This window comes from Amblyomma americanum, chromosome 1 (genome assembly GCF_052857255.1).
Source record: "Amblyomma americanum isolate KBUSLIRL-KWMA chromosome 1, ASM5285725v1, whole genome shotgun sequence".
NCBI lineage: Eukaryota > Metazoa > Arthropoda > Arachnida > Ixodida > Ixodidae > Amblyomma > Amblyomma americanum.
The window spans coordinates 298,271,750-298,284,816 of record NC_135497.1 but is presented as its reverse complement, the minus strand read 5'-3'; the positions used below and the strand labels follow the sequence as shown (position 1 = coordinate 298,284,816).

Genomic DNA, 13,067 nt, shown 5'->3' with positions numbered 1-13,067 from the left:
GCCGTAAACTTTCAAACTCTTCTTTCACCTACTCGCTCTGCAGTAATCATGTGACAACAGCGTCCTCATATAAATATCTCGGCATTCACCTAAGTCGAAACCTTTCCTGGTCGACACACATTAATAAAATTACAGCTAAGGCTTCACGAACCCTTGGATACTTAAAGCGTAATCTTCATGGTGCACCATCTGACACTCGAAAACTAGCCTACCAGACGTTTGTCCGCCCACAACTAGAATTTGCATCACCCATCTGGTCACCTCACCAAGCGTATCTAACACGTAATCTCGAATCTCTACAGAACCGTGCTGCACGCTTCATCGCTCGTGATTATAACCGGCATTCCAGCGTCACTAAGATCAAGTTATCGCTATCACTTGAGTCTTTAGAATCATGTCGTACCGTAGCCCTTCTTTGCTTATTTCATAAAATGATTTTCAGTCTTCACAGTCACACATTACCTTTGTCACGGCCATGTCGCACATCTCATCGCCTCCATAATCATAGCAGCTTTACGCGTATTTTTGGTCATACAAAAGCATTCAACATGTCTGCTCTCCCACGTGCCATAAACTATTGGAACAGCCTTCCTGACGATGCTACTAATACCAGAAATCCTGCTACATTTCGTGATAAAATAACCGCAATCTTCGCCTAGTTGTCTCAGTTCTGTGTATTCTTGCGAAAAATGTTTTATTGCTGCTTAGTGTGAACTAACTTGTGCACTTTTTAGCCTTTCTGTCAAATCGTGTTCCATTTCCATGTTGCCACATTTTGAAACACGTAATTATTGTGTGTTGTATTACTTTATTTGTATTCTTCTGAGTGCCTCTTGCTAACTATTGTATAAAGTTTTTCTTCTGTCCTTTTTTTTTGTGTTTTGTGTTATTTTGTGTTTTTTTTTTGCGCTGTTCTCTAACTTCTATGTACTGCCCCACTCACACAATGCTCCAATGTAAAGGAGCCTGTGAGTAACTTGAATAAATAAAAAAATAAATAAATAAATCTGCTAGGTAAGACATCTGTTAATCACAAGCTTGCTCGTGAAGTCTGAAGGAAAGCCACCAGTAACCTGTTTTCAGTGCATGCGCACAATCTTGTTGCCCCAAAGAATGCCGAGGAATTCAATATGGCCTAGTGAATGGGCATATTTCGTATTGCTGACAGAAGCCTGTCAGACGGAAAAATGCATCAACTGCATACTCACACATCACACAGTAGACTTTGGTGCCACTGTACACAAAGCTGGAGGGGCACATTGCTGATGGAAGGACAAACTTGTAGCTCAGCAGTGCTTCTTCATCCTTCTCCTGTCAGAAAAAGAGTGCAATTCTTTTCAACCTTATACCTGTGGTTCAGCATCCAGTTATTTTAAGGGGAGCAACAATTCATAAAACTACTGCCACAAAAAGTCCACTGCAATATGGAGAGGAGCAGAAAGTTGTTGAGATACAAATGAAATGATGGTAAAAATTACCACCGGCATGTGCGCTAAGTGACAGTGGAAGTATAACATTGCCACAACCAAATTGTTGCGATATTGTTTTTCAAGGGCTGCACCGCTTGCTCATATATCTTTTAACAGAAGGGTTGCAGTTCTGGAAAAAAGAAAATTGCATTTTCATTTGCAATGTACACTTACTTTTCTAAATGACTATTCCATTCCTTAATGGTGCAACAAAAGAAAATTTCTGCACATATTGGTTCAGGGACGATAATCCAGAATCTTGAAAAAACAGTGATCAGTACACCTAGAAACTAGCAAGGCCTATGTGAGCATGCTTCTTTATTAATTCTCATTTTTTTATTCAAAATTAAAAATAGCAGCTTTAGCTGCAATTTCCCAATATCAACAATGGAAAACTGTGTAAAATAAAGAAAGAAAGACTACACACTAAAACACAGAAATGAATTCCTCGGATGAATAGTACAACTGGCACATATATGAGCAAAAGAAGAGCAAAGTACAAAATAGAAAACAGCAAACATGACCCAAAAGCAGCAACCCAACATCCACCCATAAGGGGTGCTGAATCTCTAAGCAACTGACCGTATACTGCTCCTGGAAACGAAGCACTGTGAAGTCCGTGAAGCTGGCTGGTCTGTCGGCTGGTGAGCCCAAGCTACGAATATCCACAGTGCCTAGAGAGAAAACAGCAATAAAATGTTGGTATGTACACAATGGTGCTGCCATCAGCCAACACACAGACAGACTGTTACCCTATTCTAATAAAACTAGAAAAAAAATATAAAGCAAAAAGTTGCCCCTCAAGATGCGTTACACACATCAAAGCCATTGTATGTTCAGCTGCCTCACTTAGCACAATTTGCAGACTGCAGTCAGGCTGAAGGTGTCAAGCTCATATTGCAACTATTACATACACACACCCTAATGGGAACACAAACAAAACTAATAATTCCCACAGTGCCTTTTCAGCTGAACTGTAAAGTTTAAATCACCGAAAATATTTCTGTAGAGATATTGGGACGAACAAATCATCAAGTCATATTAATTGTGTAGTTTAAAATCTTGCTACAGCTATGACATTTCAACATATATGCCAATATAGCAGGTACTAGTAGTGCACAAAGACAAGGACAGACAGGGAAGTAACGAACACAGCCCCGAAATAACAGACACTTGCTAGGCAGACAGCTGTGCATATGTCCTCCAGCTTCAAAATCTCAGTAAAAGCTCACAAGACAAGAATATGTTTCATGAGGAGTTTTGAAAGTAGTACAGTCAAAATAATCGGCAAAAATCTCACCAATGGCATAGTAGAGCCGTTGAGAAACATGGGGATTCAGGGCAGCCATCAAGATTGCAACACCATTCCTGTGCAGGAAAGAGTGAAAAATATGCAGCAAAATTTGCAAAATCGGTCATTTGGGCAACAAAAACAAGACAAGAGCAAGCTTCAATGGTTGGGGTGTACGAATATTGGAAATTTAAAATGGATAGCTATAGTTGTGTGGCGTTTAATGGCACAAGAGCTACTATGGCTATGATGCGCGAAAAACACAGGGTTAGGGAAACTTAGAATAGATAGCGACTATTCACTATTAGATTTGTTTCGCACTGTACTTCCCACTCTACTTGCACTATTCAACTCCTCTAAACAATCAAAAGTTACAAATTTTGTTGTTCATCTACACTTGCTGCAATACATCGCGACATAGTATCGACTGCCAGCACGGGAGCTCGACTAAAAGCCAGCGCGTGGTAAGCTAGGCCTTGATAAAATCAATGTGCTGAGGGCCAATGAGAGCTGCCTGAATTGGCACTGTCGCTGCAGGCTTGTGGGTCAGAAAACGAAATGCCCCACCGCACGGCATGTCACTGTGTCGCGCCACGATGTAGCGTACAGCTGGCTGTGAGCCTTTCGTTTTAAATCACTATGATAAGAGACACGGCACGCACGCAGAAGCGGCCTGGCTTGTGGAGGAAGAGGTGCAAATGCAGAAAGCGTGCTCTGCTGTGGTTGTTTTGCGGCGATCACTCTCAATTTTTGCCAGCGAGAATCTAGAAACTGCACATCTCAGGACAGAGAGGAGAAGAAAAAACCACTCAACAAACACATCTGGCTCAAAGCCAGCCAACCACAGCACATAAGGCGTGGCCCGGGCACTGGGACATCTAAACGCGTGGTTTTGTTCATGCGTTCAGGCCCATCACGGGGCTTGCAGCCCAGTGAAACTGATAAACAAGAACTAAGTGGGCTCTGTGTTGTCGTGAACACAACATTTCAGGCAGCATTCCACAACCAGTGCTCAGGTTGCTGCTGCTGTGTCTGTTTCGCAAGCCATACTGTCGCGCTGCCAGCAGTACATTAATTACGCCTTGCCCCTCCGATAATCAACCCCTGAGATCCCTCCTCCAGTAAGGAGGTTTCTGGCCATCTTATAATGCTTCAAGACAGCACTCAGTAAGCTCCTTTGTCACACGAGCAGTAGGTCAAACTGCACGACATCACAATTCGTTTTCTAATGACGCAATTGTTATCCAAAGAAACGTAAATAATGCATTAGTCTAAAAAATATTTGTTACTAGTATTACTGCTATACAATTCCCCTTCCCTTAATGCCTGGTGGGCTTGAAAGGATTAGTAAATTATGCTGATGACAAATTCATGCTGAAGACAACAAAACAAAATATTTTTGGAATATTGTATCTTGTCATTGCTGTGTTTTGTGGAAAAGCATTTCTCTTTAGTTGGAACTACCAGTACTGCCATTCGAAATTCAAAAATATTTTATTCTGCTCACGTCCAATTTTCATTATTCGTATTCGCTCCGGAGCCAAAATTTTATTCTTGCACACCTCTAGTCGACAGAATGAGGACGAAACTTACGATGGCAACTGCATGTCGATGCACCATGCCTTCAGGTGCATAGGTAAAGTGTTGCTGCCATTCTGTGCACGGGAAGACAAGAGAGAAAAATTAGGATGCCAAAGTCACCTTAAGAGTGGAATGTAACAACAGTAGAAGCAATGCTGCTGCTACATGTTTCTGTGTCTGTGTAAGTTCTTAAACCACATACACAATGTGGTCACTGTATCTTTATTGGCACACACATAATCCTGCACTCAGTGAGTCTACCAAGAACCTGTTCCAACCTGTTTGTCTCGCCCTTTCCCAGGTGTCTCGCCCTTGCATATTGTTTTTCAGTTTTTAATTTTTGCGCCATGGTCCTGTGATCCTGTGACATACATCAGCACCCTCTCAACTAACCGACGACTTTTGTGAGCAACGCAGAATGCGAAATCTCATGACGTGAGGTGCCATACTGGGCAGGTGGCAACTGAATTTAATTTAATCAAATTAATTTAATTTACACCTGCCATAGTGGGTGGGTTGTGATGACGTCACGTCAAGTGACCAAGGTCACAAGGTCACGTGACCTTGTGACCAGGCCAATCAGAACAACTTTAAAATGAAACATAAGTGCATTAGAGTACATGCACACAAGAGCATATGGAAAAAAAAGCAAGGGCCTGCCTAGCACCACAATTTGTTGCTGAAAGAATGTACTGATAATGTCTGCAATCCTGCAATGCCTGCTAATTATTTTACCACAATCAGGGATACCCTCACTAGTCCGGCCACCCACCCTGTCTGCTATCACCTGCTCATCACTCGATAAGGTCATGAATGAACAAGACGACACGTAACTTGACAATGCCCAATGCGGACTCCCACCTCAGCGGACTTGCCCACTGCTGGTAGAAAATGCTGAGACTTCACTGCGTAACACTGGCTGAGGTGCACACACAGGAAAGAGTTTTAAGTGTGCCTGCGTTATCGCTCGCGCCCATGCCATGCCTCTGCTTGTGGAGCGAGAAAACGCAGATACTCTTTTTACTGCATTAAAAGTATATCCCATGTCTCCATAAAAGAAAACTGTTGCAGGTGTTGTCATTCCCAGCTTTCATGGACATCAACAACAAGTGTCATTTGGCTGCACCAGTAGTGAGCAACGTGTCACTCAAGGGGGTATTTTAAACTTATAATACTAGTTTAATTTATGGGGGTTTAACATCCCAAAGCAACTCAGGCTACGAGGGACGCCGCAGTGAGGGGCTCCGGAAATTTCGACCACCTGGCGCTCTTTAAAGTGCACTGACATCGCAGAGTACACGGGCCTCTAGAATTTTGCCTCTACCGAAATTCGAACGCCACGGCTGGAATTGAACCCGTCTCTTTTGGGTCAGTAGCCGAGCGCCATAACCACTGAGCCACCGTGGTGGCTAATCTTATCATACTGAGAAAGCCAGACGGTCCCAAGAGATTCTGTGCAAACATGGTCATTTTCTACGTCACTTCAAAATCTGCCTATTCAGACAGATTTTTGACTATTTAGGACAGTCATAGAAAATCAATGGGATGCACCGAACATTCGAAATTCGTGCGGTGATTTTGAGTGTTCAGCGTCATGCAGCACGTGGTGGCAGCCATGCAACCTAAATGTGTTTATTCAGATTTTCTGGGCTTGTGACCAGAGTGAAGGAGTGCTAGAGGGAGAGGAGATAGATAATTATTAGCCTCCCCTTTGTATAGGGGTGGGGATAAGTGTCACCTAGCAATTAGTTCACAGCGTGGTCAAAATCTTCACATAAATTGCCAATTTTCTTCTCATTACTTCCCAAGTGTGCAGCAATAGAACCTTTAACAGGAGCGAGAGAAACTAGAGCTCGCAGCATGCCGCCGCCGCCGTTGGAGTGAGCAGAGTGCAAGACGGAAAGGAAGAAGAGGAGGTACGCAGAAGCTGCATTCCTAAATCGGAAAGGCGCATTTTAAAAGGGGAATATTGAAAGCGAATTTGTTAACAAAATTAAAAGCACATTGCTGGCAAAGAAGTGCCGCATGACACTAAATGATCACCTGTCAATTTTTGCTTTGTTTTTGGCCCTCATGCGAAAAAAAAAGAAGCAAAGATGGCCATCATGTCACTCACTTCTCCTGTGTTCTCTGCAAACTTGCTCGCATGCAAAAACGAGGAGGAGGAAGAAAAACTTTAGTAAACAAAAAAGAGTTGATTGAGGTGGGGTCCTTATTCCAGTGCCCCACTGGCTTTAGCTGCCCTGCGAACCTGTCGGATAAGGGCCCGTTGGTCCTCCAGGATATTGCTGGTCAGCAATACCTTCCACCACTCAAAAGAAGCGCTTTGTGTCAATAGATTGTTCGGTTTGGCCCCACATCTCCACAAAATGTGATCAAGTGTGGGGTGGGCCTGGCACCATGGACATCTGTCGGCATATAATTTCGGGTGTATGGAGGTTTGGGAAGGTATTCTCTGTATCTGCCACCATGAAAAGGTGTCTGCAGTGTATAAATCCCTGTGAGGTGGGAGGGAGGTGTCTGCGCTAAAGACACTGACACTCGAGATATTCGTTATAAGTGGAGGGTAGAGGGGTAAAAGCGGGCATGGTGGGTGGCTGCGCTCAGTTGATGATGCCTCCAGCTAGAGCATGTGGCCTCTCATTTCCCTCCAGTCTCTCATGGCATAGGGTCTAGGTGATTTGGTGGAGGTTGGTGAGGAGAGTAGTGCGCATGGATCGGTCTCTCACAGCGTCTTCTCATTTTTGCGACGTTGCCAAGCATGTCACAAAAACAAAACAATGCTGTGAGAGACTGTGTAGTGGTGCAGGTTGGCTCCCTGGATTTTTTTTCTTGTCCCCTTTGGCCTAGGAAAGTTTCCTGATTCTATACAGGCAATAATTGTTCGATTACAGCAGTCACCGTGAAAACAGCACAGAGCACATGCTGCCTCCCAGAGACTGCTTCTCCGGCAGACGCAGGAAGCTGTCGCAAGACATAGAGGACATTTTGTGCATGCTAAACTACCGCGAGTCACAATCGCGGGAGTCAAAAAGTTTCCGAAATTCTAGGGAAGTGTGTTGCCACTTGCAGCAAATGGTAAAATGGGGGAGACAAAGACCTAAGAGTCTTTCACGTGATCAGATTGAAATGAACTTGCGTACAATTCCACTGTTCCAGCTTCACATTTCCCAGTTCGTACATTTTATTTTTTCCCGAACTCTTGTCACAAGTGCCACTACCGACAAACAGTGGTTCAGGTCCCTCAGCCTGCTGCAAATGCACTTTTTATTCGCCTATCTAATGACCACTGGACAAATCAACAAACCTTAAAACATTCTTGTATTGCCCCTTGCTATGTATGCGCCCTGCGCTCAACTTTTTGTCTGCTCATCTACAGGACATTGGACTTCTTCACTAACCTGCATCCCCTTCGATGTGTATTCACCCCAATTCAATGACTGCATAATTGTTTATATAAGTTTCCTTTATTTAACTTTAAAAAATTTTTTTCTGCACCCTTCTCTTACAACCTTCCCTCCCCAACACAAAGTACCATGTCAGTGCTTTTCAGAAGACAGGTAAAATCTCTGTTCTTCACTGACACCCTCTGTCTCTCCCTCCAGAGTCCGCCCCTTTCTTGGTCGACAAATGTCCACCTCTGAAAAATTTCTGGGGAGGTCCCTGCACAATGATGCAGTGCCAAGTGTGTACTGTACTCAGAAACGCAATTCATCCTCTCAATTTTCAAAATCTAAAAACCAGAAACACTGAACCCCAAGTATGGACACCAGATAGCATTATTAGAAAAAAAAAAAAGAAAAGCAATGTCTTGATGGCGCCAATAGGCTCAGCACACAGTTTCGGTTACGAGGTCAGTAGTATTTACACAAGATCAGCCTCAACAAAACCACATGACTTTTGATAAAGCAACCAACACTGGATTTCATTTCATTCTCACAGTGACACATCAGTCGCTTTGTGCATCATGCTGAGAAGTGCTGAATGCTTAGATACACACCCAGACTGTCTCGTGGAACTGTTCCTTCATGCACCGGTCCAGGTCACACTCGCCACATAGCTGAAAAAGATGACACAGATTCACCACTGTGCAAGGAATTAAAAAAAAAAACGCACCAAGACTTACTATAGAACAATTTTTCAGGTGATGATGCATGTTGAATTGATTACTGAGCCCTGTTCTCTGCAAGCAGTGGAATCTTATTACTTCGACTTTGCTTGACTCAAACATCTGGTTAATTCAAACAATGTGCTGTCAGCATCAAACAAATTACAGAAGCTCCCTTTAATTCAAAATAGTACATACAATTTGAAAAAATTTTGGGCATTTTTTAAGCTCAAACTGTCTAGAGTTGACTGTATTAAATAAAACCTGACCACAATGGATGAAAATGTCACAGTTTATAGCTTTTGGGCAATAAAGCACGAATTTTGTAATACAGTGGATGCTCACTGATTTGAACTCACTTGATTGAAGCAGCCAGTTAATTTCAGTTTATCGTTAAGCAGAGTTTGAATTAACAAAAACCATTTCAGTACATGTTATGATGACAGGAACAAATCATAATTTTAAAAAAATTTTCGTCCCCCTTCAAGTTTGAACTATTGAGAGCAGACCAGATATGAAACATACATAAAAAGGAAGTTTCAAGAAAGACGTGAAGCAACATTTAATGCATTAGTACAGTTTATTTCATGCAAACCACAAAACAATCAAGTCTTTACACAGTAATGCACGAGGCAGTTATTAGAAAACAAAATTAGATACCAATAAATTTAGTTCCATATACGGCTACAACAACAACATGCTCTTAAAATGCTTCTGATCTTTCCGGAAGTACCAGAACCAACATCAGGCACCATATGATTGTATATCATGCACTTGTGCACATATTCCACATAGAAAACTGCAGCACTATGAAAGCTAAAACCCATAACTATCTGCAGGCACTCCATGCAGATATATAGTAGCCTCACAGTCTTGCCATTAAGACAGTGAAAATAATAAGCTGGCTGACCGTAAATTTTAAAGAGCACCGTTTTCTCCAAATCATCGCAAAATAAAAGGGTATGCATGAGAGAAGCACAGTTCACAGCATCACAACCCTTTTGGTGAGAGAGCGAGCCATAACTTCAGTGCAGAATTGGCTACATGCATATCGTCATTAGCTACACACATGAAAAAGTGGTGCTGCCATGCAAATTCTGTGCGCACTTTTAAAAATCAGATCAGCCAGAGGAAAAAGTGCACTTTGGGGGAAAAAAAAAGGTAACAGAATGAACGGACATAGCAACAGGGTGACTGAGTTCAGGTCAACACATGCCAAGCTCTACTGTCTGTCTGTAACGTTTTGCAAATTCAGTGCAGCCTGACTTCTCTCTAGCAAAAGTCAACTGGACTAAACTAAGTTGATCTCTACAAAGGCAAATCACAGCACAGGTGTCAACTCCAGGTTCATTCAGCATTCTCAAAGAAATGCAACGACTGAGCATATGCTTCTCAACCATGCCAAGCTTGAAGAGCATTACATTAAGTGCACATGTGAGTTACGAGCTGTCAGTGTCATTTCCAATGAGGAGCTGAATGGCAAGCAAAGACCTGTTACCACTCACCTTCTCGGGGTCTTTATCTTTTAGGAACCATTTCTGGAGGCTGTTTCGAAGGAGCACGTAGAAATACTTTCCGCCTTCTTCCATTGTTGGCTCCACAAGCACTTTTGCGAGGTACCTCTGAAAAATTGAGGAAATGCATCAGTGCCTAGCAAGAGTAAAAAGCTCAAGGCAAACACAAGGTTTATGCCAGCCACAAATCGCATGCAATGTTAATGCACCAAGGAATGCTGCACTAAACTTGCTGGCAATCAGGCAATGATCGCAACCTTTTACATAATAACCATCGCTGCCAACCCAATAGTGAATCTTCTCTGTTCTCCTTCAAACTGTGCAGAAAACTATCAACTTCTATGAAGTGATACACCATTGTTTCCTTTTGTGCTTAGACTACAGCAAGAAGATTGACTCTGAAAATGCAGGGCACAGCTGTACATGCCAATGTTTGGAAGAAAAGAAAATGCTTAAGTGCAATGACAGGGAGGTGGAATTGTTTTGTTAGTACCTTTTTTTATTTAAAATGCCATTTGATATTACACACAAGGAACAGGCACAACTCAACTAAGAGTAACAGCTAGACAGAGATGAACGTTTCACTGCCGCTTGAAACAAAAGCACATTTAACGTTAGTAACAACCTCAGGGAACACTCACAGCTTCCAACTGGGCAGGCATAGTCCCGAAAATAAACGATGACACTTGCTGTCCAATGCCTGTTAGAAGTCCCTGGGGTGTCTTAAGGGGCTTGATCAGCAGTGTAGTCTGTAAGATAACGATGTTGCAATACCAAAGTAAGAGATCTGTCATTCAATCTCACATGCAGCACATGAAGCAGACTGTCTAGGAACCGCAAAAATATCTGAAAAATTAAATTCAGCCGTAAAAAAATCACTTCAATTCTAACTGCCAAGCAACTGGTGGAAAAGGTCAGTAGTTGTGTGTGCATTCTGACACTTCATGCGACTAATCTTGTAATGCATCGTGTACACAGACAATAGATGGTGTCGGCTTCCATGAGATCGATGTTTTATGACTGTGCTGCTGTCGAAACATCACCGACAAATGCACGAGATGGGACAAAGTCCAGATGCACAAACTTGAGAGGACACTTATGCTCTGCCTTAAGGGTATGACACGATAGTGTTAATGAGTCCCTTCAGTGGCTCAGGGTCCTCTTTGCATATCCTTCCACAGACACAGATACTGGGGCCAAATTACGGAATGATCACAACTTCAAAACAGTCACATAACTCCTATTAGTCACAAAGCTCCTATAAGTCAGCATGGACTGGCAGATATATCAACCATTTGGAGCTGGGCCAATGGATCCAGTTTGTGATTTGATTGTTCCATAATACGTTCCCTGTTCTTTTCCCATCAATTAAAAGGGCTCTGAAACACCTTTCAAGGAATTGAGAGATGGCTGTTGGTTAGATTCTTTCAGATATCAGGAAAAGAACCTCAGGTGGTCGAAATTTCCGGCGCCCTTCACTATGGCATCCCTCATAGCCTGAATTGCTTTGGGACATTAAACCCCATAAACTGAACCAGAAAGCTACCATGGCCGCGGCCGGTAAGTCGCGTAGCTCCGGTGGGTCAGGAAGCTCCGCCCTTGGAGGTGGGGCTGGTGGAGGAGAGCCGACCTTCCAGAGAACAAAAAGTGACAAGAGGAGAGGGAAAGATGCAAACATGCTGAAATTAAAATTTTTACTACAGATAACTCAGCTTATACAAAGCCCATTAAAAAAATTCATGCTGGACAATATTCATGAAGCGGCACGCTTTAACACCCCAGGCATACCGGAAAGCTATTAGAACCCCTTTCAGAGCCCCTTTAAGAGTACAATGTGATACAGTATTACAGATCCCTCCCGGGCAAGTACTCTTTCTCTCTCACCTGGGCTCTGCCTACATGCCCATATATGCAGAATTGGTCCTTCTCTAACTTTATTTCATAAATAGCGGGGAGACCTCATACTCCGCCTGGTGCAGTAGTGGATGTGATGCACCACGACCTCGGCAGGCGGCTGTTTCTAACACAGCTACCAGTGGGGCTTGTGAGACCCAAGTTGCGCTTCCAGAGCAACTTGTCGTGACCGATCATTAATTCTGCCACCTGCCATGGTGGGCAGTTTGTTGTCCATGACACCACCAATGACGCCATATTTTCTACAGAACAAGTGCCTTAACACCATCACATTAAAAGTGACTCCACTGCACAAGTTCACTTCACGGGAGGTGGCCTTGAGTTCATAGCATCCACCTTGCATTTGGGAGGTGCTGGGTTCGACCCTCAGTGCTGATGGGTACCTACCGGTTTTCTAAAGGGTGAAAAATTTCCCCCGGTGTGGTGCTTGAATTTTCTGGGATGAAATGCTTCAGAAAAGAATGTTTAAGTTGTATGACAACCGAAGGAATCACTGACCCATCAATTCAATGGTTTGGTCCAAGACCCTTTTCTCAAGCATTTCACCTCAGAAAAGCCGAGCATCAGGCTGGGGGAAATCTTGTACCCAAAAAATTGGTGGGCACCCGCTGGCACTAGGGAACAGACCTAACACCTCCCAAATGCAAGTTGGATGCTCTGTCACAAGGCCACCGCTTCGGTCTTACCAGCGCAAACCTCTGAAGAAAGCTGGGTGCCAGCCCGGGGGGCGCTTGTCCCCATTTTTACTGGTGGGTGTCCAGCAGTGGGTTTTGAACCAACAACCTCCCCCAGCCAAGACGGGCACCAAAACCACTAGATCATGGCTGAAGCCTGCATATTTAGGCCTAGTGACTAGAGCCGAATATCAACCTCAGAAACGGCAATACACTACTGCATGCACTACGTGACGGCTGGTACATAATGAGAGGCACTTTGCCTGTCAGCAAAACACATGTTATTGCCAAAATCACGATCAGAAAGTCAGGGCTGTGATGCATTTTGCTGCAGGTATGCAGCCAATCGCTTTGAAAAACATCGCCACTGCCTCCTCGCATACTTGGGAAGAGAGGACTCGGCACAGAGAAGGGTAATGAACTGTGTCTGTATTGTAAGTCTGTATAGCGGAAGACATCTGGCAATGACAGGAGCTTATAATCACATGTGCGCAGTGCGCTAAACCAAAAAAAATA

At 43.4% G+C, this 13,067-nt stretch overlaps 1 protein-coding gene across 3 annotated transcripts in view; it reads right to left on the bottom strand.

Annotated features, from left to right (window-relative positions):
- LOC144115270 (nuclear pore complex protein Nup133-like) overlaps positions 1-13,067 on the bottom strand; it is a 144,638-nt gene that overhangs the window by 116,153 nt on the left and 15,418 nt on the right. For 2 of the 3 annotated variants that reach the window (XM_077649577.1, XM_077649578.1), the window contains exons 6-12: positions 10,605-10,712; positions 9,955-10,071; positions 8,342-8,401; positions 4,354-4,415; positions 2,770-2,837; positions 2,052-2,143; positions 1,209-1,311 (exon numbers count right to left, since the gene is read on the bottom strand). In XM_077649577.1, the coding sequence (XP_077505703.1) occupies positions 1,209-1,311; positions 2,052-2,143; positions 2,770-2,837; positions 4,354-4,415; positions 8,342-8,401; positions 9,955-10,071; positions 10,605-10,712 (610 nt within the window). Of the gene's footprint in view, positions 1-1,208; positions 1,312-2,051; positions 2,144-2,769; positions 2,838-4,353; positions 4,416-8,341; positions 8,402-9,954; positions 10,072-10,604; positions 10,713-11,509; positions 11,588-13,067 lie in introns of those variants that run through there. The other variant, XM_077649579.1, reaches the window with a different exon arrangement.